The following is a 23,396-nucleotide window of genomic DNA, read 5'->3' on the forward strand; positions in this document are numbered from 1 at the left end:
ATCGGCATATTTGTTTGCTTTTTTATTCATTGATGCATTGATCTTGGCTTGCGAGCCCGTGGAGTGTTCCTGAATAAATTCTTGAAAGGGGGCGGAGCTTGTTCCCCACTCAGTGTGTGTCCTGTGCAAAATTCTCTAAACCCTACACTCTTCCTCTCTCTATCTTCTCTTTCTATTTTTCTCTGTTGGATACATGGTGGAATCTGTCATAGCACGTCTTGCTGGGTTTGCCATTTGGAAGTGGTGGCAAGATGACGTGGCATTGATGACACGTGGCATGTCCGGGACTTAGGTGACAGCAATAAAACAAACTGACCAGTAGTATTGGTGTAATATAAAGGTGGGTAGCCAAATGTTCATAACCATTTTCTTTCCTCAGCGTTGTACTTCACATAGCATTTCTCCGTAGGCGAAGTGCTAACCTGGAGTATACACAAGTTGTTGTCAGTAGCCAGTAGCCAGTAGCGCGACCTGCTCCCCCCCCCCCCCCCCCTGCTGTGCTTCTTCCTGTGCCCCTCCCCCTCCGTTCTCTTCTTTTTCGCTTGCCCTTCCCTCCCACCTCCCTCCCCCGCCCTCTCCTTTCGCTGCCTTTTTTTCTTTTTCCGCCCCTTTCCCTTTGCCGCCTTTTTCTTTTCTTTCTTTCTTTTTTATTTATTTTTATTTATTTTATTTTTCCTTCTCTCTTCTTTCTTTCTTTCTTTCTTTCTTCTTCCTCTTCTTCTTCTTCTTCTTCTTCTTCTTTTTTCTTTATTTTTCTTTCTTTCTTTCTTTCTTTTTCTTTCTCTTTTACTTTTTCCTTCTCTTTTCTTTTCTTTTCTTTCTTCTTCTTTTTGTTTTTTTGTTTTTTTTGTTTTCCTTGTCCTTTTCCTTTCTGCGCCCTCTATCCCTCCCTTTCCTCTCTTCTCCGCCATCTCTAGCCCGTCCTTGTTCCTCCGGCAGCGCCCTCAGGTTGTGGGTATTTCTTCATTGTCTCGGCAAAGTTTCGGCCTCTTCTGGTCTTCGCCCCCGGGAGGACTCCATGGCAGCCGCTCTGTCTCCCCCGTCCGAGGCCGCTGTTACCTACCTTTTGTTTTCTAAAGCGGACGTGGAGCTTCTCACTACGACTATCGCATCCCTAGAGGCCTCCACTCAGAGCAAGATTGTCGGTAGCCGCCCTGTGCATGGCCAACTCAGAGATCTTCTTCAAGCTAGCCTCCTAGGTGCGCCAACAAAGATCGCAGATATTCATCCTTTGGGGTGCGGCTACTACCAGGTTAAGTTCGACTCACCAGCGGCGTCTGATCTTGTCATGCAATTGAGCCCCATTGCACTGCGTACGACCCAGGCCTTCTTTGCACGATGGCAGCACGGCTTTGACCCGGCATCTGACCCATTAGCTGGAGTTTGAGGCTTTCCCGAGGCAGTCTGCTTTCCAGGCCTCAGGAAGGAATACCTTTCTCTTCTCCCAGTGATTGGTGGTGCCATCGGGAGAGTGATGGAATCCCCCCCCCCCCACTGCTGCCTCGGCCCTCGCACGAGCAGCAGGGATTCCATCTCTCCGCATTTGTATTGCCTCGCCAGATTCTGTGCCTCACATGATATCTATTCCCAATCTTTGGGGCGATCCCATTATGCAGCGAGTGGAGTATTCCGGCCTTCTAGGCCTATGCTTTATTTGCAGACAGATGGGTCATTTGGCCGGAGTTTGCCCTCGGCGTCAGACTAGGTGACCGCCCCCTGTGGTTTCCCCTCCTATTGCCCACTTAGATCCTCATCAGGGAGCCGAGGGAGGAGCATGTTCCCAGGCCGTGGAGCACTAGGTTCCCAGCGTGGATGATCCATCAGCCGGAGAGTGGCAGACGGTTGGCCCCCGCCGCGGTCGCCAGCTGAGCACCAAAGCTGCGCGTCGCCGTCGTGTGCGCTAGGCTGGCAACATGCAGGAGGATTCGGTTCTGTCAGAGAACCGTTTTGAGCACTTATCACAGCACCCACCAGCAAACGGCGGGTCCCCTCCAGTCACGAAGAGGGTCCCCCCCCCCCCCCCCCCCCCCCCCCCCCCGAGGTGGTGGCCGATTCCTCGTCGCGACTTGTCCTCTGGCCTTCAGTGCCCAGTGGGGTAGGTTGACCCCACCCTCGCTTCGTCGAGCCTTCCACAGCAGCCTTCCTCTCCGATGGATACCTCTCAGTAGCATCCCTCTCCAGCCTCTCTGCCTTCCCACTGCCCCTCGCTTCCTCCCTCGCCGCCTCCCCCCCCTCCCCCACCCTCGCCTCCGACTCTTCCCGCAGTCGCTCCATTTGCCCCTTCCTCTTTCTCGTGCCTACGATCACCCCCCCCTCCTCCCTTTCCCTTCCGCCTCTCTAGAGCATTCCCATCGGCCCCTGGCATGGAGAGGAGACAACCAGTGAGTACCGTTCGCCACTTGATTCATCGTTTCTTAGAGCTGGTGGAGATGACCATTGCCGCCTCACCGGTGAGGGCTCTCCCACTTGAGTCTCCAGGCGGCCCCCCCAGGATCTTGGGGCAGCCTGTGGATTATAGTTTCTTTCGGTGTCTTTCGACGGAAGGGACAGACAGGTTTGAGGAGACCGTAGCCCCTATTCGGGTATGTGTGGTATGTGAGGAGACAAGTTTGAGGAGACCCTCAATGCTAGAGAATGGTGCGATGATCTTCTCTTTCCCCTTGAGCACAGCCCCTGAGAGAGATGGGATCCAGAGTTGGTGGCCACTACCATATAGGATCTGGCAATTGAGCTATCGCATCATCTGCAGGATCTCCGGATCACAGACGTTCTTACTCATCTATGGCTTGTGACCAAGATGGAGCTTGGTGGATTAGTAAGATGGTGGGGGGATCTATCGACATTCTTTTCCTTCAGGAGCACCATCTTATTGAGGGGCGTACCCGCTGCCACGGGAAGATTCTACCAGGCAGGAGTCATACTTTTTGGTCTCCGTCCTTCGGCCCTTTAGGGACACAGGGAGGAGTGTCTCTCTCTGTCAGCGAGCAGCTTCTACCGTCTCTGACAAGATCAGGAGTCATAGTTCCAGGACGTGCTCAGTGGGTTACCATTTTGATTGGAGAGGATAGCGTTGGCTTCTTCAACATTTATGCCCCAAATGCGGCTGTAGGTAGAGCTGTCTTTTGGAGCACTGTCCGACAGGCCCTTCCCCAGGCTGATTTTTGGTGCATGGGTGGTGACTTCAACATGATAGAGGCAGCAAAGGACAGACTTGGAGGTGGCACGGCCACTGTCTCAGGGGTGGAGTACTTTGCATGGGAGGAGATGATACTGATTCTTAGGGTACAGGACCCTTGGCATCTTCCAGAGTTTGGGCGCAGCCCTGGGAGTCTTAGCTTTTCTCGATCGGATAGGCGGAGCACTAGCCCCAACCTCTCTCGGCTAGACAGGTTTTATGTTGACGAGTGGGCTTGCAGCCGTGGAGGCATGGTTGGTATTCTGGCAGTCACTACATTTTCAGATCATGCCCGAGTTATTATGTCCCTAGAGGACCCATGGGCATGACAGACATGCGAGCTCCAGGATTCCAGATAGCCTCATTTAGGACCCCGAGATTCGTAGCCGGATTGAGCAAATATGGGCGGGTCTAGACTTTTCCTCAGGATCTGCAGCGTGCACTTTGGATGAGGGCCTTGGGGAGGTCATTATTTTCTTACAGGAGGCAACCCAAAGGAGATTGGAGGGATTTAGAGAGCAAGAGAGGAGTCTGAGGAGGGGCCTAGCCTCTTTACAGCGTCTTCAGGAGTGTTCCCCGGACAGCCCGTGGATTGAGAGTCAGATCATAGCTGCCCGCACGGAGATTCAGTCCATTGAGGAGAGGAGGGTGGAGTATAGATACCATGCCGCCAGATCCTCATTCTAGACTCAGGCCGGTGACAGAGTTACTGGAGACTTCTTTGAGGAGAGATGGTATTCACAGGCTACGTGGCCAGGATGGAGTTATTGTTTCCGATCCCTTGTAGGTGAGAGCCATCGCCATGGGTTTCTTCTGGTCTCTTCTCACTGGTGTCCCATTATCCCCCCAGTTGATGGATGCGCGCGAGAGTCTGGAGACACACGAGAGGGGTGGTTCCCCCCCCCCCGAGCTGGCGGAGGCGGTGAAGGCATTACCCAGGGGCAAATGCTCGGGGGCGGACGGGCTTCCTGCTTCTTTCTTTCTTTGCCATTGGGACCTCATGGAAGGTGGCCTTCGTGCTACCTTCAATGAGATTATGCTCACAGGTGCCATGCCAGGAGGCTCACAAAGGGCTTGATACATTTGACTCCCAAGGAGGGTGGTGATGGATTGGAGATCCGGCAGTGGAGACCCATCACCCTTCTAGGGACGGCCTACAAGATTTTGGCCAAGGCCATCAGCAGGCGACTTCAGCCTTCCCTCCCAGACTTGATCCATGACACTCAAGATTGGTTTTGTTCAGGATCCGAGTATTCTGGACAACATCTTTACCTTTTGGGAGGCGACAACTTTGGCCAGGATGCGACAGCAGGACCTCATTGTGCTACTCCTTGACTTTGAGAAAGCTTATGATAGGGTGGATTGGAGCGCACTATGAGCCGGATGGGATTCCCCATGGAGTGGATTTGCGGAGTTTCAAGACTTTATTCAGCATCTCACAGCCAGGTTTTCATTTAGGGAGCCTGAGGCGACAGATTCCCCCTTTCCCGCTCGGTTCGATAGGGCTATCCTCTGGCACCGTACGTCTTTCTATTTGTCGCCGAGGACATGAGTAGTTTTCTTCCCGCCTGGGAGACCGAACTTCAGGGATTGCGCCTTCCCCTCCGCACGCAGGAGGAGCTGATGGACTCAGAGTTTGCAGATGACACAGCAGCCTACCTTGCTAGAGATGTTGGGAATCTCCAAAGATTCTCAGAGGTGATAGAGATTTTCTGTCGTGCATCAGGAGCACAGATCAACTGGCACAAGTCGTGTTGTTTTTGGGTAGGCTCAGCACCCACCCCGACTTGGCGATCAGTTGAGGCTTTCCAGTGGATCTTGAGGGGCACTCCAATCTAATACCTCGGCGGGTGCCAGGTTGGCATTGATATCTCTCCCGAGCAGCAGGTCGCTCCGCTTCTTCTTAGTATTCGGAAGAAGCTTCTATATTGGAGCTCGGTGAGGCTATCCCTTGCAAGCAAAGTGGTGGTGGCGAACCAAGTACTGCTTGCCACCATGTGGTACATCACCTCGTGCTGGGCCTTTTCTTGGGCTTGTATTGGCCAGGTACAACGAACTTCTTGTGGGCCATAAGTGATGGGAGGCCAGCCAGGGTCAAGGTGGCATGGAGAGTGATCATTCAACCACGTAGCAGGAGGGGGCTAGGTCTCATTGATCCAGCTATACAGAGTCGTGCCCTGTTGGGCAAGTTGATATTTAGAGGACTCCAACCTAGTGGTGAGCCTTGGAAGGATTTCCTCTTGGCCCGGATTTCAGTCTGCACTCTGAGCCTTGGAGGCCTGTGGCCGCAAAGCACTAGATGGATCTTCACAGAGATGCGAGCCTGTGGTTTTAGTCCTGCCTTTGAGGATAGATTTGCAGCCAGTCTACTTCGTGCTTGGGATCATCTCAGGTTAGCCCTCAGACAGATTGTTCCAGTGACCTTAGAGGAGCAGCTTCGACAGCCTTTGATCTGGAATCCCCTGATCCGTTTACCTAGTGGCCACATGCTAGGGGCCCAACTGCACATATCTTGGGGTGCCTGGAGCATGGGACCAGCCAGGTCTCTTGGAGATTGGGTTGCACACAGGCAGTTACCCCAGGAGGAGTAGGAGAGAGGCTTGACAGGGATCTGGGTTAGAGACTAGCTCAGCATCAACATTGACTCAGCTATTCCTCTGGAGTGGCTGACTCCCCCCCCACGATATGGCTAGGCGTGTTCACTAGACACGATATTCTCATGGCAGTCTATGGAGCAAATGAGGACAGTTGTCTGCCCACTTTTTCTATTGGATTACATGGCAGATTAGAGAGACCTTGGAGGATTTCAGAGGCTGCACCTTGCAGAGGGTGAGGGTGATTGGATTTCGGGCACGTGCATGGCACGTAGATCCAGCACCAGCCAAGGTGGCCATGGAGAGATTTTGGCGGTTATGGATTTGGGAGTGCCGACCTCTCACGTGGTTGCAGTGGGACCCTGGAGAGTGGACGTGGCATGATCCCATTGGGTGGAGACTCTAGATGCCCCTTTCTTTGCATATACAGCGAGGCTCGGCTGTAGGATCCAGATGTCGGAGATAGATGGCACACCGGCAACAGTAGCACACTGGCAATCTCAGGGCCTATCACAGCGCTTCCTTTCAGATTTCTGGAAGAGGCTTTGGGACAGCTTTCGGCCGAGGAAGATCACTCTCTTCCTCTAGCTGACGGCACACAGGAGTCTGGCAGTGGGTACTTGGCTGGCAGTCGGAGGGCGGCTAGCAGCTTGCCCGAGGTGCGGCCACTCCCAGGAGTCTCAGCGACATTGCCTTTGGGATTTGCCCGAAGGCTCAGCAGATTTGGCAGCGGATTCTCCACATCTTTGCTATGGACAGGGCATCGACCCGGATTATCACTTGGGGTATTGTCGCTTGGGCCACCGAGGCTAGAGTGGTTAGGACTTACGAGGAGGATGGGGGAGGCCATGCCCTTCAGGTCTCCCACCATTGTATTGTAGTAGTACCAATAACAGCCCCACCTGCAGGTGTTTGGCGTCCAGGCTCATGCCAGCTGACACCGGCCTTCAGAAACCGAAGGGCGGTGGAACAAACACTCGCACATAAAACATTTCAACACCATTGAGGACCCAGAAAAGGAAAACAAACAGAGGGAGCTAGAGTGCTCCTGCAAATAGTACACGGACACCGATTGGCCCCAAATCGCAGTGGCGTCCCTTGCGGTATTTCTTTAATTGATTATAAGAGCTTTGATTACAATATAAGGCTGGTAATTCGGCCGTCCCAGTAGAACTCCTGAAGCCTGCAGCTGCATCTGGCTTCTTGTCCACACGGCATCCACAAACAAGTCCAGCCATTGTTCATATCGAAAGACTCTTCTCACATTGAGTCTGCATACAGAAGCTTTCTCCCATGATCAAGGCTGCCACAACCATCCATAGCCTCTCACACTATGAACAGCATCACACCCTGACACATCCAGTGCTTCTGCATCACAACACAGACTCCAAAACTGTCTCTCAAAAGAGTATCACAGCACAGCATACCATACAGTCGACACACCTGCACAAACCCTCTCTACCTTCCAAGGGTACTATCCATCTCTGTCATGGATTCCCTGTCCCCTGTCTTGTCAGTAGCAAGGCTGTACCAAACATGTGTCTACTCCTGTACCTTCTGCCTGCATGTGACCTATCTCCTGGAGAAACCCAAAAACATGTCTCTTCGAGAAAACCTACGACCTGTTTCCACATGAAACCCTGAGGCCTGTTCCCCTTTGAAACTTCTGTCCTGTTTCCCATACATCTAGTTACCTGTTCCCTCATGAAACATCTGGCAACATAGAGATGCCCATAACTGTAGGTCCCACTGTTCCTTTCTAGCAGGAAGAAAACAATCTGCTCCATGAGCACGCAGCCATGCGAGCTTGCATCACTCCCATGCCAAGAAACATTACCAAATGACCTTGTACTTGCAGCCAAAAACCCAAGCACATAGCTGAATTTGCAACCAAACAAAAACAGCCCATAAACTGTCCCAAAACAGTCCCGAATCCAAAGCAAAGAGTAGCTGAGAGTTCCATCAGATGAACGCCATCGACATGATGTCTATGTTCATGGAAACCCAGTCTCTGTCCACCTTTGTGTCAGGAGAAACCAGCCCTTGTTTACTCTTCAGCAGAGGGAGAGAGAGAAAGAGAGAGAGAGAGAAAGGAGGCCTGTGTCTCAGTTCTGTAGCACCGCACAGCAGCCAGCCCTTTAATCTCCCAAAAAGCATGCATAAATAGACACTCAGATGCGCCTATATAGCCTGTAGCGCAGCCCGCCAGCAGTACCTTCCTGCTGTCCGTACAGGCTTGCATCTAACACCTGGACCAGCCGCCAGCCAACCTGCAACAACAGCCGTACAGATCTGCCACGTGGACTGTACCTGCACATGCGCCGCCTCCAAACTGCAGCAACCTGACCTGCGCCGCCTGTACCTGCATCGCCTGAATCTGCACCTGCAGCAGTCTGATCTGCCACGTGGACAGTACCTGCAGAGCAGCCGTACAGTCCTGCACAGGCTCTTCTGTGCGCAGCCAGTATGCAGTTCACCTCTTCCAAAAAGCGCATGCTTCCTCAAGAGAGATAGGCGCCTGAATAATCAGATGAGCAGCCCTCCTTTTTCCCAAAAAGCACACGTGGCCCCCAAAATAGCATAAGGGCCACGTTTCTTTAATGAAAAGCTTAATAAATGATTACAAAGGTTTTTAAACCTTTTAAGCTAAAATCTTTTTGCCCCCTTTCACACATGGGGTTATCCACACATGGGCTTCCATCTTCACTCCCACCTGATGCCATTCACACTGTCCACCATGTCCCCGTGCACATCTGCATCTTGTCCAGAGAAAAACACAGGGTCATGACATACCCCCCTCTTGAAAAATGGCAAGCATCCTCGATTGCACTTAATGGCACAGTAAAGCATCTCATGAGCAAAGACACCCCGTATGGCAAAAACAATGGCTCTCCAATGCATCTGGATGATAAAATAATCATCCTGCACAATAAGCCACACTGTCCTCTTGCTTGTTCCTTCAGAACCTACAGCAAAAGTCTAAAACCAAATGGAAACACGTTAACGGTGTTAGCCAAAAACAAAACCATGCATCATTCTACATATGGCACACATATGCATGACACATATATGCATTCGCAAACAATATGCTCATCAAAATGCTCTACCTACTCCAAAGTAACAGTCTGAGGGCTGCTCGCAAGCCTTACGCCCATGGGCATCCCGCAGGACCCATGACTGATGGTACAACATGAGCATATGAAAGCACTCAATGCATCCAATCACTACATCTACCAAGTACTTTCCCACATATGTTTCATGGTCATCCCGCAGGAGTCACACCCAGTGGTGCATCCATGACATAATAAAGCACTTGATGTATCATACCAACATACATGCAGCACATGACACAATGCAGAGTATTTCCCAATGTATTCTCAATGGTACCAGGATCCAATGGCACCAGAATACAAAAATACCTCTACGTCAAAAAGTGTATGCATACATGCACAAATAGAGTTCGATCCATATTTCCATGAACCAAACCAACTCTAGGACTGCTCGCAAGACTTATGCCCTCCATAGAGTTATCCATAGTTGCAGTTAGAGTTCAAGGTGCGCGCGACTGTGAACCATACTCAACCACCATCTCCTGTGATTAGTACACAATATCATAGAAGTCCCATAAGCAGATGTACTGTCAGCCTCAGTACCTTCGGGTGAATACAAAGATGTCACCAAGCGACTCCTAGATAACAACTGAGCCTGTCTGTAACAACAAGGGAGCGGAGGTGCTACCCCCCTCTTGAGCATCAGGCAATGCTCCAGACCTATGCTCTGCTGAACCTGAATGAGCCGTAACAAGAGTCGACTCCAACTCATAGGCATCAAGATAAAGCTGCAACTCCTGAGGTGAATCTGCTAAGTCACCCTCCTCCATCCACTTCGCATCCATCAGTGAACCTCCTCCATCCACTTCGTATCCATCAGTGAACAGCTCTTGAACTTCATAGGATAGCGACGGGAAACCTTACCCTGTACCTTTCTTTCCTTATGTGCCAGTATATGCTCAGGAATAAGAACCTCGTCAAGTTCCTCCACTTCCATCTGAGCCTCATCTGATACATCCTCAGGCACCCAAAACTTGCTTGCACTCCACCCAAGTGGTAAGCACAAGTCCTCGATGAAGCATAGTAGATCACCACTGCTAAACATAGAAAGAAACTGTCTTCCGAACCCATGAAGCCTCCGTGAAGATACCACCGGTGACAAACTGTCGAAAGCCATAGCCTTCAACGCATCTCCTGCACCATAACACTTCAACTGCTTCTTGTTCCTGGCCGACTACTTCTTGTCCTTGGTGTCTTTTCTCCTGAGCTTCATCTTCAGCTCTTGCTCTTCACCTCATATAGGCAAAGACACAAAATCCTGAAGTGTGTCCTGCACTTCCTTTTCACTTTCCTCATGTTGAAGCTTTTGATGTGACTCTCATGAGACAACCACGAGCTCGCCCCCTTAGGAAAGTTGGCGATTGTCCCAACCAAAGCAACCACGGACTCGCCTCCTTGAGAAAGTCGACGATGTGTCCCGGCAACGGAACCATGAAACCGGCCTTCAGAAACCAAAGGGCGGTGGAACAAACACTCGCACATAAAACATTTCAACACCATTGAGGACCTAGAAAAGGAAAACAAACAGAGGGAGCTAGAGTGCTCCTGCAAATAGTACACGGACACCGATTGGCCCCAAATCGCAGTGGCGCCCCTTGCGGTATTTCTTTAATTGATTATAGGAGCTTTGATTACAATATAAGGCTGGTAATTCGGCCGTCCCAGTAGAACTCCTGAAGCCTGCAAAGAACCTGCATCTGGCTTCTTGTCCACACGGCATCCACAAACAAGTCTAGCCATTGTTCATATCGAAAGACTCTTCTCGCATTGAGTCTGCATACAGAAGCTTTCTCCCATGATCAAGGCTGCGACAACCATCCATAGCCTCTCACACTATGAACAGCATCACACCCTGACACATCCAGTGCTTCTGCATCACAACACAGACTCCAAAACTGTCTCTCAAAAGAGTATCACAGCACAGCATACCATACAGTCGACACACCTGTACAAACCCTCTCTACCTTCCAAGGGTACTATCCATCTCTGTCATGGATTCCCTGTCCCCTGTCTTGTCAGTAGCAAGGCTGTACCAAACATGTGTCTACTCCTGTACCTTCTGCCTGCATGTGACCTATCTCCTGGAGAAACCCAAAAGCATGTCTCTTCGAGAAAACCTACGACCTGTTTCCACATGAAACCCTGAGGCCTGTTCCCCTTTGAAACTTCTGTCCTGTTTCCCATACATCTAGTTACCTGTTCCCTCATGAAACATCTGGCAACATAGAGATGCCCATAACTGTAGGTGTCCCACTGTTCCTTTCTAGCAGGAAGAAAACAATCTGCTCCATGAGCACGCAGCCATGCGAGCTTGCATCACTCCCATGCCAAGAAACATTACCAAATGACCTTGTACTTGCAGCCAAAAACCCAAGCACATAGCTGAATTTGCAACCAAACAAAAACAGCCCATAAACTGTCCCAAAACAGTCCCGAATCCAAAGCAAAGAGTAGTTGAGAGTTCCATCAGATGAACGCCATCGACATGATGTCTATGTTCATGGAAACCCAGTCTCTGTCCACCTTTGTGTCAGGAGAAACCAGCCCTTGTTTACTCTTCAGCAGAGGGAGAGAGAGAAAGAGAGAGAGAGAGAGAAAGGAGGCCTGTGTCTCAGTTCTGTAGCACCGCACAGCAGCCAGCCCTTTAATCTCCCAAAAAGCATGCATAAATAGACACTCAGATGCGCCTATATAGCCTGTAGCGCAGCCCGCCAGCAGTACCTTCCTACTGTCCGTACAGGCCTGCATCTAACACCTGGACCAGCCGCCGCCAGCCAACCTGCAACAGCCGTACAGATCTGCCACGTGGACTGCACCTGCACATGCGCCGCCTCCAAACTGCAGCAACCTGACCTGCGCCGCCTGTACCTGCATCGCCTGAATCTGCACCTGCAGCAGTCTGATCTGCCACGTGGACAGTACCTGCACAGCAGCCGTACAATCCTTCACAGGCTTTTCTGTGTGCAGCCAGTATGCAGTTCACCTCTCCCAAAAAGCGCATGCTTCCTCAAGAGAGATAGGCGCCTGAATAATCAGATGAGCAGCCCTCCTTTTTCCCAAAAAGCACACGTGGCCCCCAAAATAGCATAAGGGCCACGTTTCTTTAATGAAAAGCTTAATAAATGATTACAAAGGTTTTTAAACCTTTTAAGCTAAAATCTTTTTGCCCCCTTTCACACATGGGGTTATCCACACATGGGCTTCCATCTTCACTCCCACCTGATGCCATTCACACTGTCCACCATGTCCCCGTGCACATCTGCATCTTGTCCAGAGAAAAACACAGGGTCATGACACCAGCACTGGGAGATTTGCAGTAGCATAGCAGCCTGGCACATTTGGCGTGCTGGATGTAGCGAGGCCATCGAGGGTACCCACACTCCGGCATTAGGAGCATATGGCTCGACATCATTCACACCCTCTGCGGTCAGTGGGGGAAGCAACAGGGAGGTTGTGACCGCATGAGGAAGTGGCGGGAAGCCTTCTTGAGACTTTGGAGGCCTAGCCCTTTCCTCACTAATAGAGGCGGTGACCCCATTTGGCACTACAGACCACCTGTGTGGTTGTTCCCCCCCCCCCCCCCCTTTATGAGATAGCCTTCTCCTCATAGAGCGCCCAGCCGGAGGAGAAGCATCTCTCCCCCTTATGATCACTCGTTTCCTGTCCTTATATGAGGTGAGTTTGTATTTACCCTTTGTGGCTGTTTTCTCTTTAACTAATTGAAGGATCTTTTTTTTGGGGAAAAAAATAAAATTGGAGTATATACTAGGTCACAGGGTTGCAGTTGACGTTTTCACTCAGCCATATCCATTGCACTAGAGATTCAATTGTGTTACTTCTTTCTTGAACGTAATACAGGCAGTAGTCTAAGACTCTCGTGTGTGCTATGTGTGATGCCATCGCACTCTTCTTTCTATCTCTAAAAATCCTAGCACATACACATGAGTGTTCTACAGTTGGTATCAGAGCCTAGTGTTCTTTTCTGGCACCCATGTGGATTGAGTGCTTGAATAGGGTAGAGTCCCTAGGTTCCAGGAGTGCTCCCTTATCCCACCCACCCTTTCTCGTTGTGAAAGGCTTTCATTCTTCATCTTTGGTTTCTGGTGCGACTTTTTATGGATCTAGTAGAGCTTGCAGATTCACTTCAAAGTTTAGGGTTTTAAAGCAAGCATGGAAGCCATGTCTAACATCTCGATTGGATAGAGTCGGCACTCCAAGCACCTATTGTTCCGGATTCGGTATCTACTTAGGCTCCTGCTTCTCAGTAAAAGTGCTTGATGATTCCGAGGCAAAGTGCAAAACTTTGCAAAGAAAGGTTTTTCACTCATTTGGATGCAGGTAGGGATGTACCAGACAAGCTTCGCCCTTGGTCCGGCAATCATCATTCTACACCAGCGTCCAGTCGGCATGAGAGACGCCGTTTGCATCACCGATGGTCTCTTTTGTAGATTCCTCTTCATGGGATTTATGGAATAGTTCCCTTTGCCTTCACTGGCTTGACGTCGGGGTACTATTGGGTTACCAAGTGATCGGTGCTAGAGACGGAGCTCAGTTCATTTGCAGAGAGACAGGGCACTCAGCGAGACCTCTCTGTTAACCTTGGTAAAACCAAGGTAATGGTCTTCAATACCTCCCAGGGTCACCATGAAACGTGTTTCAGCTCGGCTGAAACCTTGAAACGCTGAAACACGTTTTTAGCGTTGCGTGAAACCTTGAAACATCATCTCTGAAACACCGTTTCGTGTTCTCAGTTTCAAGTCTCTCTCTTTCTCTCCCTCTCTCTCGCATGCGCACAAAGACTATTACATACATATTTACGTACACACGTACGTATATACATAAACTATAGCTTCTTCATGATACCAAAGGAAGTCTAGTTGATTCAATATCAAAGGCTTTGCCATGGTAGACATTCAAGTGATGATTGGAAAACAATGTTCAGGGAGGCACTCGGCCTAAAGGATAAAAAGAAGGTAATTGATGACCCCCTCGATTCTTGGGTGTCTATGTGGCTTTTCGTAATATTATTTAATTGTGCAAAGCAAAGTGTTATATGTAGGTTTTGTACGTCTAGACTTATAATCCACATGCATGAAAGGACAAGGATAAGCCTATTATCGTCGTCATTCAAGATGATTGGATGCTACAAATGGCAATGATATTTTCATGCAACAATGCTTGGGTTGTGGATAGCACTTTCAAAACCAATGTGTTTTGTCTCCCATTGTACGCTACTATTTTAGACAGCCAACCTGGCATTAGAATACCTATTTGGTTCATGATTTTGCAGGAATGATGTTGGTACAAATCAAGAAAGCATTACCTTGGAGATCATGATAAGTATGGTGTTCTCTAGATTAAATAGAATTTCGTTAGCAGCCATTATCATTGACAAGTGTACAGAAGAGCTACACTCTATTTTGAAGGTCGTGTGGATGAGGATTGACATTACTGGAAATTAGATCGATAGGGGCTTTGATGGTAGGTTGGTTGAAACATATTGCTTTGCTGGTTTCATGTCAAGAAGGCATGGGTCGAGAACCTACTACTGCAAGTACATACGTATGTATATACATAAATTTATAGTTATATTTATATGTATGTATGTATGTATATGTGTGTATATATGTGGATGTATTTATATGTGTATGTATATATTTTTGTGTGTATGTATGTATGTTGGGTGTGTGTGTATATAGCAGCGTTTCAGTAAGCAGTTGTCGAGGTGAAACGTTTTAGGTTTCGCAGTCACGCTGATATTACCTCCCGCCTCTTCACATCCAGATTGAGCTTCACATACAGAGGGGATCTTGTGGAGATTGTCTCATCCCATGTCTACCTTGGTGTCACTTTTAGTGGCTCACACTTCACCATGCTTCCCACAGCATGTGCCACAGTGACACGGGGATAGGTAGCCTTGAGTGGTAGTGCTTCCAGGCACGTTTCCAGGAGCCCAAGACGAAGGGTTGGCTTTTTGACACCCTCGTCACACCAGCCTTGATGTATGGAGCAGCCTTCGAGGGGCCAGATTTATCCGATAAGGATTGGCAGTGAGTTGAGGGGCCCCAAGATCATGATGTTCTCGCATATGATCCTTAGCATACCATCAGTCCCACACTAGATTATCTAGGCAGAGTTTGCTACAGCCCCGATGGTGGTGGATGCACTCTTCCTGATAGTCACATACCTCCATCGCATCAATCACATGGATCCCTGCAGTTACCCGAGGCTTGCCTTGGAGTCCTTGAGATAGCTAGCACTTGAGGGCCACCTTGGAGTATGATATGCCTTTGTTTCCACTTGGTTCTTAGTATATGGGCTCTGCATGGACCGCCTCGCACCCCTCAGTACAGTTTGGACTCCCCTTTTCTCCATCTCTCTCATGAGGACTGAGGAGCCCATGAAGTTGCCGAAATCCATATATATATGTATGTATATGTATATATATTTTTACACATTTATATAGATTATGTAGTCTAGAAGATTGTTGCATTGGTTTTGTTTATCCTTACCCTTGTATCTTTGCAAGGAGTGGTATGTTTTCTTGAGTGTGTTCCAAGAAAGCATTAATGAGCCTGATTATTATGGCTTCTTGTTACGTACCTGATGCTATCCATAGGATTATTTGGTCCAATCTTGGGTTACAGGGCCCAAAATATTAGGAAAACATGCTGATTATAATAGTGTAAGGTTGTAAATACTTGTAAATTAAATAATTGACTGCCTTATGCTTTTATGGGGGGTTACTATATAAGTGGTGAAAAAACTGTAACTATGGGAGGATCTTGGGCCTAAATCCAGCCAGACAAAACAAAGTGTTCCGTAAACTCGTAAGGAGGACACTTCTATAAGTGGGATGACTGGATCTATTGTGCATGTTATTGTCTTGAGGACAAGTTGGTCTTTACCTAGACTTGAGGATTGATATTTGTCTATCCAAGATGCAGATAACTTACTGAGGGCCTTGGCTAGGCAAACCTTGCTGGTATGGGACACCCTGGTCGACAAGCATGGATTGATGATGTACGGGAGTCTTAGCCCTAAGCTCGGGGGTGATCCTTGATGAGGGATCTATGGTTGGGTGGTGAGCCAGAGCTTGCAAATCTAAATTTGGAACCAACTGACATTAATGGAGACATGCAGGGCATGCATATGGATCATGTGGGTAGGGGCCATATGGAGTCCAAGGACATGGCAGGATGATCTAGGATCTCAGGTAAGGCTCATGGAGATCTCTAGATGTTTGGTCCTTGGGGAGGGTCCACAGTTTGTTTTATATCTCGGGTAGGGCATGTGGAGATCTTGGGTATGGCCCACTTGCTCAGATCTTGGGTAGGGCCAATGGAGATCTTGCACTTATATTAATGCCGGCCATGTAGACATGGTGTATTGAGCTGGCATGGATTGGTGTATTTTATATATTGGAGACAGTTGTGTGGATTTATATGTTTTTCTCATTTATCAGATAAGCTTATGATGAAACTTTGGTGATATGGTTGGCTCTTGTGCCACATTGCACCATCTGTCCTAGGATGCCATGAGGGGGAGAAAGAAAGGAAGAACGGAAGTTATATTAATGTCTTCAAAAGACCCAAAGGGTCTACGAGACCAAAATGAGGTGTACATAGTGTCCATGAAATCCCGTCATGGATGAATTAAGAAAAAGCAACAGTAAAAACTGAAAGCTAAGATCTTAGACTCTGAGATTATACAAGATGAAAAATCTAGATCCTACTGTGCCAGGTATAAGGAGTACAATAAGTGATGGGATATTCGAGAGCCGAGAGAGAGAAAGAGAGAGTTCTGTTTTTGAAATGTTCAGTTACTCGTCCTGCATTGTATCATGACTCACTGAACATCTCAAGCTATAATTATTCTATGCGTCTTTGTTAGACATGTTTTTGTGATACAGGTTAATTTTTGTGATCTAAATGCTGACTTGTTTTGAGTGTGGTGGTCCACAGAAAAACTGGAACCTTTTTAGTGTGAATGTTGCTATGGCAGCTACTGGAATCTACCAATTGTCGAGGAAAGTCATGTATGTCCCTATTAATAACATGTTCAGTTCTTGCTCTATGCCGTAGCTTGCTTTGGTATTCTTGGCATATAAAAATGACTGTTTGAAGTCAGCACACATGCTTGGGTGTTAGTGTGCAAGTTTCTGTTGTATTTGGTAGCTTCTCTTGTGATTGAGGCTTTTCACTTGTGATGACACTGCAGGTCCGACTACTCATCTAATGTTGGTGACAAGGCTTTGGAAGATCATCATTAATTGTACTAGGAACTTCAAATAGATGACGGCGAAATCATTTCCTTTTTTCCCTCAAATATTTAACATACAACTTTCAGTATTATGGGGTATACATGGATTTTCAATCAAAACAAACCTTGGCCAATGAAGTAAACAAGCTTATTCTTCACTCTTTTGAGAGTACTCTTTCTTCATTAAGTGTAAAGGCTCTTTTCTGTGGTGGGTCATGTCACCCACGTTACAATATTGCTGGCTATTATCTTATATTGCTCGTTGCAGGTGGTCTTACATTTTGGATTTTTGGTTCAATTATGCCTCAAGATTTTGGATAGCTTAGATATCTTGCTTTATGCAATATTTATACTTGTTTGAACACACCTTGCATTAAAATGTCCGAGCAAGCAAGAAATTTGAGGTGTGTTTCAAGACAGTAGGAGTTTCAATTGCCTTCCACAACTTGATCTGATAAACAAGTAGAATATCCAGTGTGCATGCCAACAATATTGACATTTGTGTTCATACAAGTACTTCATGCATAGCATGCATACTGAACTTTATGACAACCATGAAAAAGTGAATGTGTAGGTGGAATGAATATATACTGAGGGGATCTCTATTCACAGAAAGAAAGGAATGTGATGTATAACTGTTTTATACTTTGAAAGGAAAATATATGCACTCTTTGCAAATTTGTTTAAGGTAGCATTTTATCATTTGAAGTGTGTAATGGTGTTTATACTAATTCATCAGTTCAAGCATATAAGAAGCTAGGGTGGGTTTCAGGACTGGAGTGAATGCCTTGCACAACTTGATGTGGTAAACAAGTAGAATATCTGCTTTGCGTTCACAATTATTTGCACACATGCACAATGGCACATGTCAACATTTTGGACTTTTTATGAAAACATAAGAAAAAGGAGGAAGTGCATAAAGATTGAGGTGCAATCCCTACCATAGGGGAGTCTTTATTCGGAATGTGGTTGTTAACTCCCTTGGTGTTAAGGGATGGCAAATACACATGCTCATTGCAAACTTGAGAAAAAGTAGTTGTACATACATAGAAGTGGTATGTATGCCTTTGCAAATTTAAGGTTGTCTCTGTAGCTTGAAATTTGTTTCTAGAGACATCCTCTTTCATACTCAAGGGAATTATTATCCGGCCTTGGAGTGCTTTTTCATCTATAACATGAAATCTGCACTCCAATTTCTCTTTGGGCCACTTCTTGGCCTGGTGGAGGTACATTGTGAAGAGCAGGTGTTGGCAAGGCCAACAGTTGCCTTGGGTTCGCAGGTAGGGCTTGAGGTAGAGCATGGGCTTGAGTAGTCCGTTGTTGATAGTAGTTCGTGACTTATGATTGCTCTATCTTTGGCAATATGTGCAATAGAGGGTGGAACGGGGAATGTAGACACTCCGTGTTGGCATTGTTAGCTCGACAGATTGGGCACCATACTAGCTCCCTCTTCGGATAGAGATGGGGTTGGCCAATCCGATCCCGATGAGTCACCTCCACAACACCGCCCTCATAACAAGTTTTTCAAGCCCCCCGCACACATGGCCTGACCCCCCCAAGCTCTTTCGCGTGGTCAACGACGTAAAACGCGCTCTTGCTTCAGAGTATTCCAAGAGATACACTATTACTAAAAGTCGACGGAGCTGCTAATCGAGAGGGCTCCATTCGCAGAGATGTGTAAGGAAATTCTATGGGATTATAAGATGGAATGTCACATGCACTTCGTTTTTCTCGAAGCGTTACAGGAGGTAGCAGAGGCCTACCTGGTCACTCTTTTTGAAGACACTAACCTTTGCGCAATTCATGCTAAGAGAGTGACCATCATGACGAAGGACATGTAGTTGGCGTGGTAAATTCGCGGAGAAAAAGGGTTGCAAAAATAGATTGGCCTATCAAGTTCAAATGTAATATTTTTGCAATTGTCAATGCAAGATAACTTTTTTGTCTTTGTTTCATAGTCTGCGATTGAGTGTTTGATGCGATGAATGCTATACTCGGTCTATGAATTTACGCTATACTCGATTGATGAATTTAGGATATGGTGATCTATGAGTTTACACTACGTTCGATTGATAAATTTATGCGATTCTCGGTCTCTGAGTTCACTACATTCATTTAAATGGAAGAACAACGTATGCAGAAGATGGGGCCAGAAGGGTGCGAAAAAGGCCTCTGCGGGAGGCCTGCACAGGACATTTTCGCACCCCTTTGGCCTCTTTGGATTTCGACGTTTTGTGCAATGTTTGTGGATTTTTATATGCAAATAGTGATGTTTACTTTTAAGATGACTTAAAATTAGCTCATCTTAACTTACAAAGCTCTTTGACATGGTCTTTCAACACTGACAACAGGTTTGGAGCGAAGGTAAATACAAAACTCCAACTATACCAGCCCTTTGCACTAATGAAACTAATGGACTTTGTATCGCTTTCATTTTAATATGGCATGAGACCTAACGCTTAAGTCACTTCAAATTTGCAATCCTCGTCCATTTTCCATACGCTCACATAAGTCTAAAGAGGAAAGCAATTGTTTCTCTAGTTATACCTTGTAATTTGAGTTCAAGCTTTTCAAATATATTTATTTTGTGCTCCATACCTTTGTAAGAGTAGTGCATGCAATCGTGATATTTCTTACAATCTAATCATCTATAGATCAAATGACCTTCAACTCGAAGTTGGATCATAAAACACTAATACATCCTTTGCAAGAATTAAATAACTCAAAATCTCATGTTAATTCAATTCATATTTCCACAGTAATCGTTAATTTGTGAAAAGCCTTCTCTTTATTGACATCTAGCCCATCCATGTGGAAAGAAGACCTGTCCACATGATGGGCCAGAAGAGTGCGAAAAAGGACTGTACGGGAGGCCCACACAAGGCATTTTCGCACCCCTCTGGTCCCTTTGGATTTTAATGTTTTGTGTAATGTTTGTGGATCTTTTTTGTGCAAATAGTGATGTTAACATTTCAAGAAGACTTAAAATTAGCTCATCTTAACTTACAAAGCTCTTTGACATCGTCTTTCAAGCTTGACGACAGGTTTGGAGCGAAGGCAAATACAAAGCTCCAACTATACCAGTCCTTTGCACTAATGGAACTAATGGGCTTTGTATCGATTTCATTTTAATATGGCACGAGACCTAATGCTTAAGTCACTTTAAATTTGCTGTTCTTGCGCATTTTCCATACGTTGACACATAAGTCTAAAGAGGAAAGGAAGTGTTTCTCCAGTTATACCTTGTAATTTGAGTTCAAGTTTTTCAAATACATTTATTTTGTGTTCCACACCTTTGTAACAGTAGTGCATGAAATCATGATATTTCTTACAATCTAATCATCTATAGGCCAAATGACCTTCAACTCGAAGTTGGATACTAATACATCCATGCAAGAATTAAATAACTCAAAATCTCATGTCAATTCAATTCATATTCCCATCTCAAAGTAATCATATCATTTAATTTGTGAAAAGTGTTCTCTCTTTATTGACACCTAAGCCATCCATGTGGGAAGAAGACCTGTCCTCATGATGGGCTAGAAGGATGCGAAAAAGGCATGTGTGGGAGGCCCGCACATGGCATTTTCGCAACCTCTCTGGCCCTTTTGGATTTTGATGTTTTGTGCAATTCAAACGCACGGAGACGCTCACAGCAGAGAATATAAAAAGGTTTAGCTTGAATCTGCGGAGCTTCTCTGTACCCAATGCTTTGGTGAAGATGTCAGCTACCTGATCCTCTGTGCTGACATAAACAAGGTCAAGGTCTCCTACCAAGACCTTCTCTCTGACGAAGTGGTAGTGGACCTCTATATGCTTTGTACGAGCATGAAATACTGAGTTCCTGGCCAATTGTATACTGCTAATGTTGTCACAGAAAATGACAACTTGTCTATCCACTGATAGACCCAAATCTGCAAGTAGCTTTCTCAACCAAGCTACCTCACATTCTGCCATAGCAGCTCCTCTGTACTCAGCCTCTGTAGTACTGGATAGAGCAACCGTAGGCTGCTTTTTGCTGCTCCAAGTCACATCAGCACTCCCCAAAGAAAACATGAATCCACTGGTAGATCTATCTGAGATACTACCAGCCCAATCAGCATCTGTGTACCCATGTACACATATCTCTGTCCCAGTCTCATAGAATAGTCCACAATGCAAAGTAGACTTCACATACCTCAGTATGCGTCTCAATGCATCCAAATGCGGCTTCCGTGGAACCTGCATAAACTGACTCACCAACCCAACAGCATAGCTCAAATCTGGCCTGGTGATCATCATGTATATCAAGCTTCCTACTATGCGTCTATACATAGTAGGATCCTCCAGAATCTCTCCTGAATCTGCACTCAACTTGCCATTCTGATGCAATGGCACTGAGATAGGCTTACAGCCTGTCATACCATACTTGGACAACATGTCCAAGCCATACTGTCTCTGCAGTAATCCAATACCATGTGGTGACCTAATCACCTCAATGCCCAAGAAATATCTGAGCTCTCCCAGATCCTTCATCTCAAACTTCTGTCTAAGCAAGATCTTTACATCAAAGTTCTTGCATCGTGGTCCCCCGTAATGATCAAGTCATCTACATAGATGACAACAAGCACAACCCCTCTATCACCATGTCTCACATACAGTGAGAAATCTGCATTGGCTACATGAAAGCCAATAGTGACAAGATATTCAGAAATCTTGTCAGACCATGCTCTTGGTGCTTGCTTTAAGCCATACAAGGCTTTCTTCAACTTGCAAACATGCTCGGGGTGACCCACATCCTCATAACCAGGTGGCTGCAACATATACACCTCTTCTTGCAAATCCCCATGCAAGAATGCATTCTTTACATCCATCTGATGTAAAGACCATTGCTTTGACGCAGCCACTGCTATCACAACTCTCACTGTTGCCATCTTGGCAACTGGGATGAAAGTTTCCTCATAATCAATGCCATATGTCTGCGCATATCCTTTGGCTACCAACCTAGCCTTATACCTGTTTATACTTCCATCACTGTTATGTTTTACTTTGTACACCCACTTGCATCCAATGGCTTTCTTGCCTTCAGGCAATTGCAATAAGTCCCAAGTTTCATTTCCATAAAGTGCATTCATCTCCTCATCCATAGCTTTCTCCCAACACACATTTCCAACAGTCTCATCAATGCATGTGGGCTCAACAACCTGCACAACCTTTGCCATATATGCATAGTGATGTGCCACACAACCATCATAGGTAAATCTCTGCACAGGATTTTTCACTCTCCCAGATCTTCGCAGCTTTTCATTCATGGCTTCCATAGCCTTCTTTACACCAGGTGTTCTCATAGCTGGGATCCCAAGCTCCTCATCAAGGCTCATATCTGAGCCACTATCAACATGAGAATGCCCTGCAGAAATGTCAGGCATACCAAGGGGCTCAACTACTTTCTCTTTTCCTTTAGGTGATGTACTAATCACATTTGCAGGACTGGTATTATGACGTAGCCTGCCACTCCATGGTCTATCAACAGACCCACTAGATGAGGACTCTCCTGGTCCACTCAAAGACTGTGATTGCTGACCTGCATTCTGTGCAACCACACTTCCGCTCACATCAGCCCCAACAGGTTCTTTTCCAGCAGCATACCAACTGCTCATCTCATCAAAAACATCCCTGCTTACCCTCAACTCACGTGTAGCAGGGTTATAACACCTGTATCCCTTTTGCTCAAGGGAATATCCAATAAACACACATTTTTCAGCTTTTGGATCCAGCTTAGTTCTCAGCTCATCTGGCACATGCACATATGCAATGCATCCAAAAACTTTCAGATGAGACAAATCAGGTTTTCTGCCAATAAACCTCTCCTCTGGAGTTACATCATGTATGGCTGCAGTTGGAGTCCTGTTCATGATGTATACTGCTATAGAAACAGCCTCAGCCCAATAGCTATGCGGCATATTCTTCTCTTCCATCAATGCTCGCGCAATCTCAGCGATGTGCCTGTTTTTCCGCTCAGCAACTCCATTTTGCTGTGGAGTGTATCTGCATGTAAACTGTCTCCGAATACCATTCTTCTTCAAAAATTCAGAGAACTCATTGGAGAAGTACTCTCCCCCTCTGTCTGACCTTAGGCACTTTACATATTTCTCTGTTTGCTTTTCAACCAAAACTCTAAAATTCTGAAAGTGAGTGAACACCTCACTCTTCTCCTTCATGAAATATACCCACACTTTCCTTGTGTGGTCATCAATGAAAGTCACATAATACCTG

General features: G+C 46.7%; 1 protein-coding gene across 1 annotated transcript in view; it reads left to right on the forward strand.

Annotated features, from left to right (window-relative positions):
* The window catches only part of LOC147636808 (mitochondrial pyruvate carrier 4-like), a 76,616-nt gene extending 59,310 nt beyond the window's left edge, over positions 1–17,306 (forward strand). Inside the window, exons 4-5 of the mRNA XM_086800366.1 lie at positions 16,844–16,917; positions 17,100–17,306. Of these exons, the coding sequence (XP_086656492.1) occupies positions 16,844–16,917; positions 17,100–17,151 (126 nt within the window). The 3' untranslated portion in view covers positions 17,152–17,306. The remainder of the gene's footprint in view (positions 1–16,843; positions 16,918–17,099) is intronic.
* Positions 17,307–23,396: the final 6,090 nt, after the last annotated feature.

Source organism: Cibotium barometz, chromosome 7 (assembly GCF_041138505.1).
Source record: "Cibotium barometz isolate CiBa-2024 chromosome 7, ASM4113850v1, whole genome shotgun sequence".
In the NCBI taxonomy this organism is placed as follows: Eukaryota; Viridiplantae; Streptophyta; class Polypodiopsida; order Cyatheales; family Cibotiaceae; genus Cibotium; species Cibotium barometz.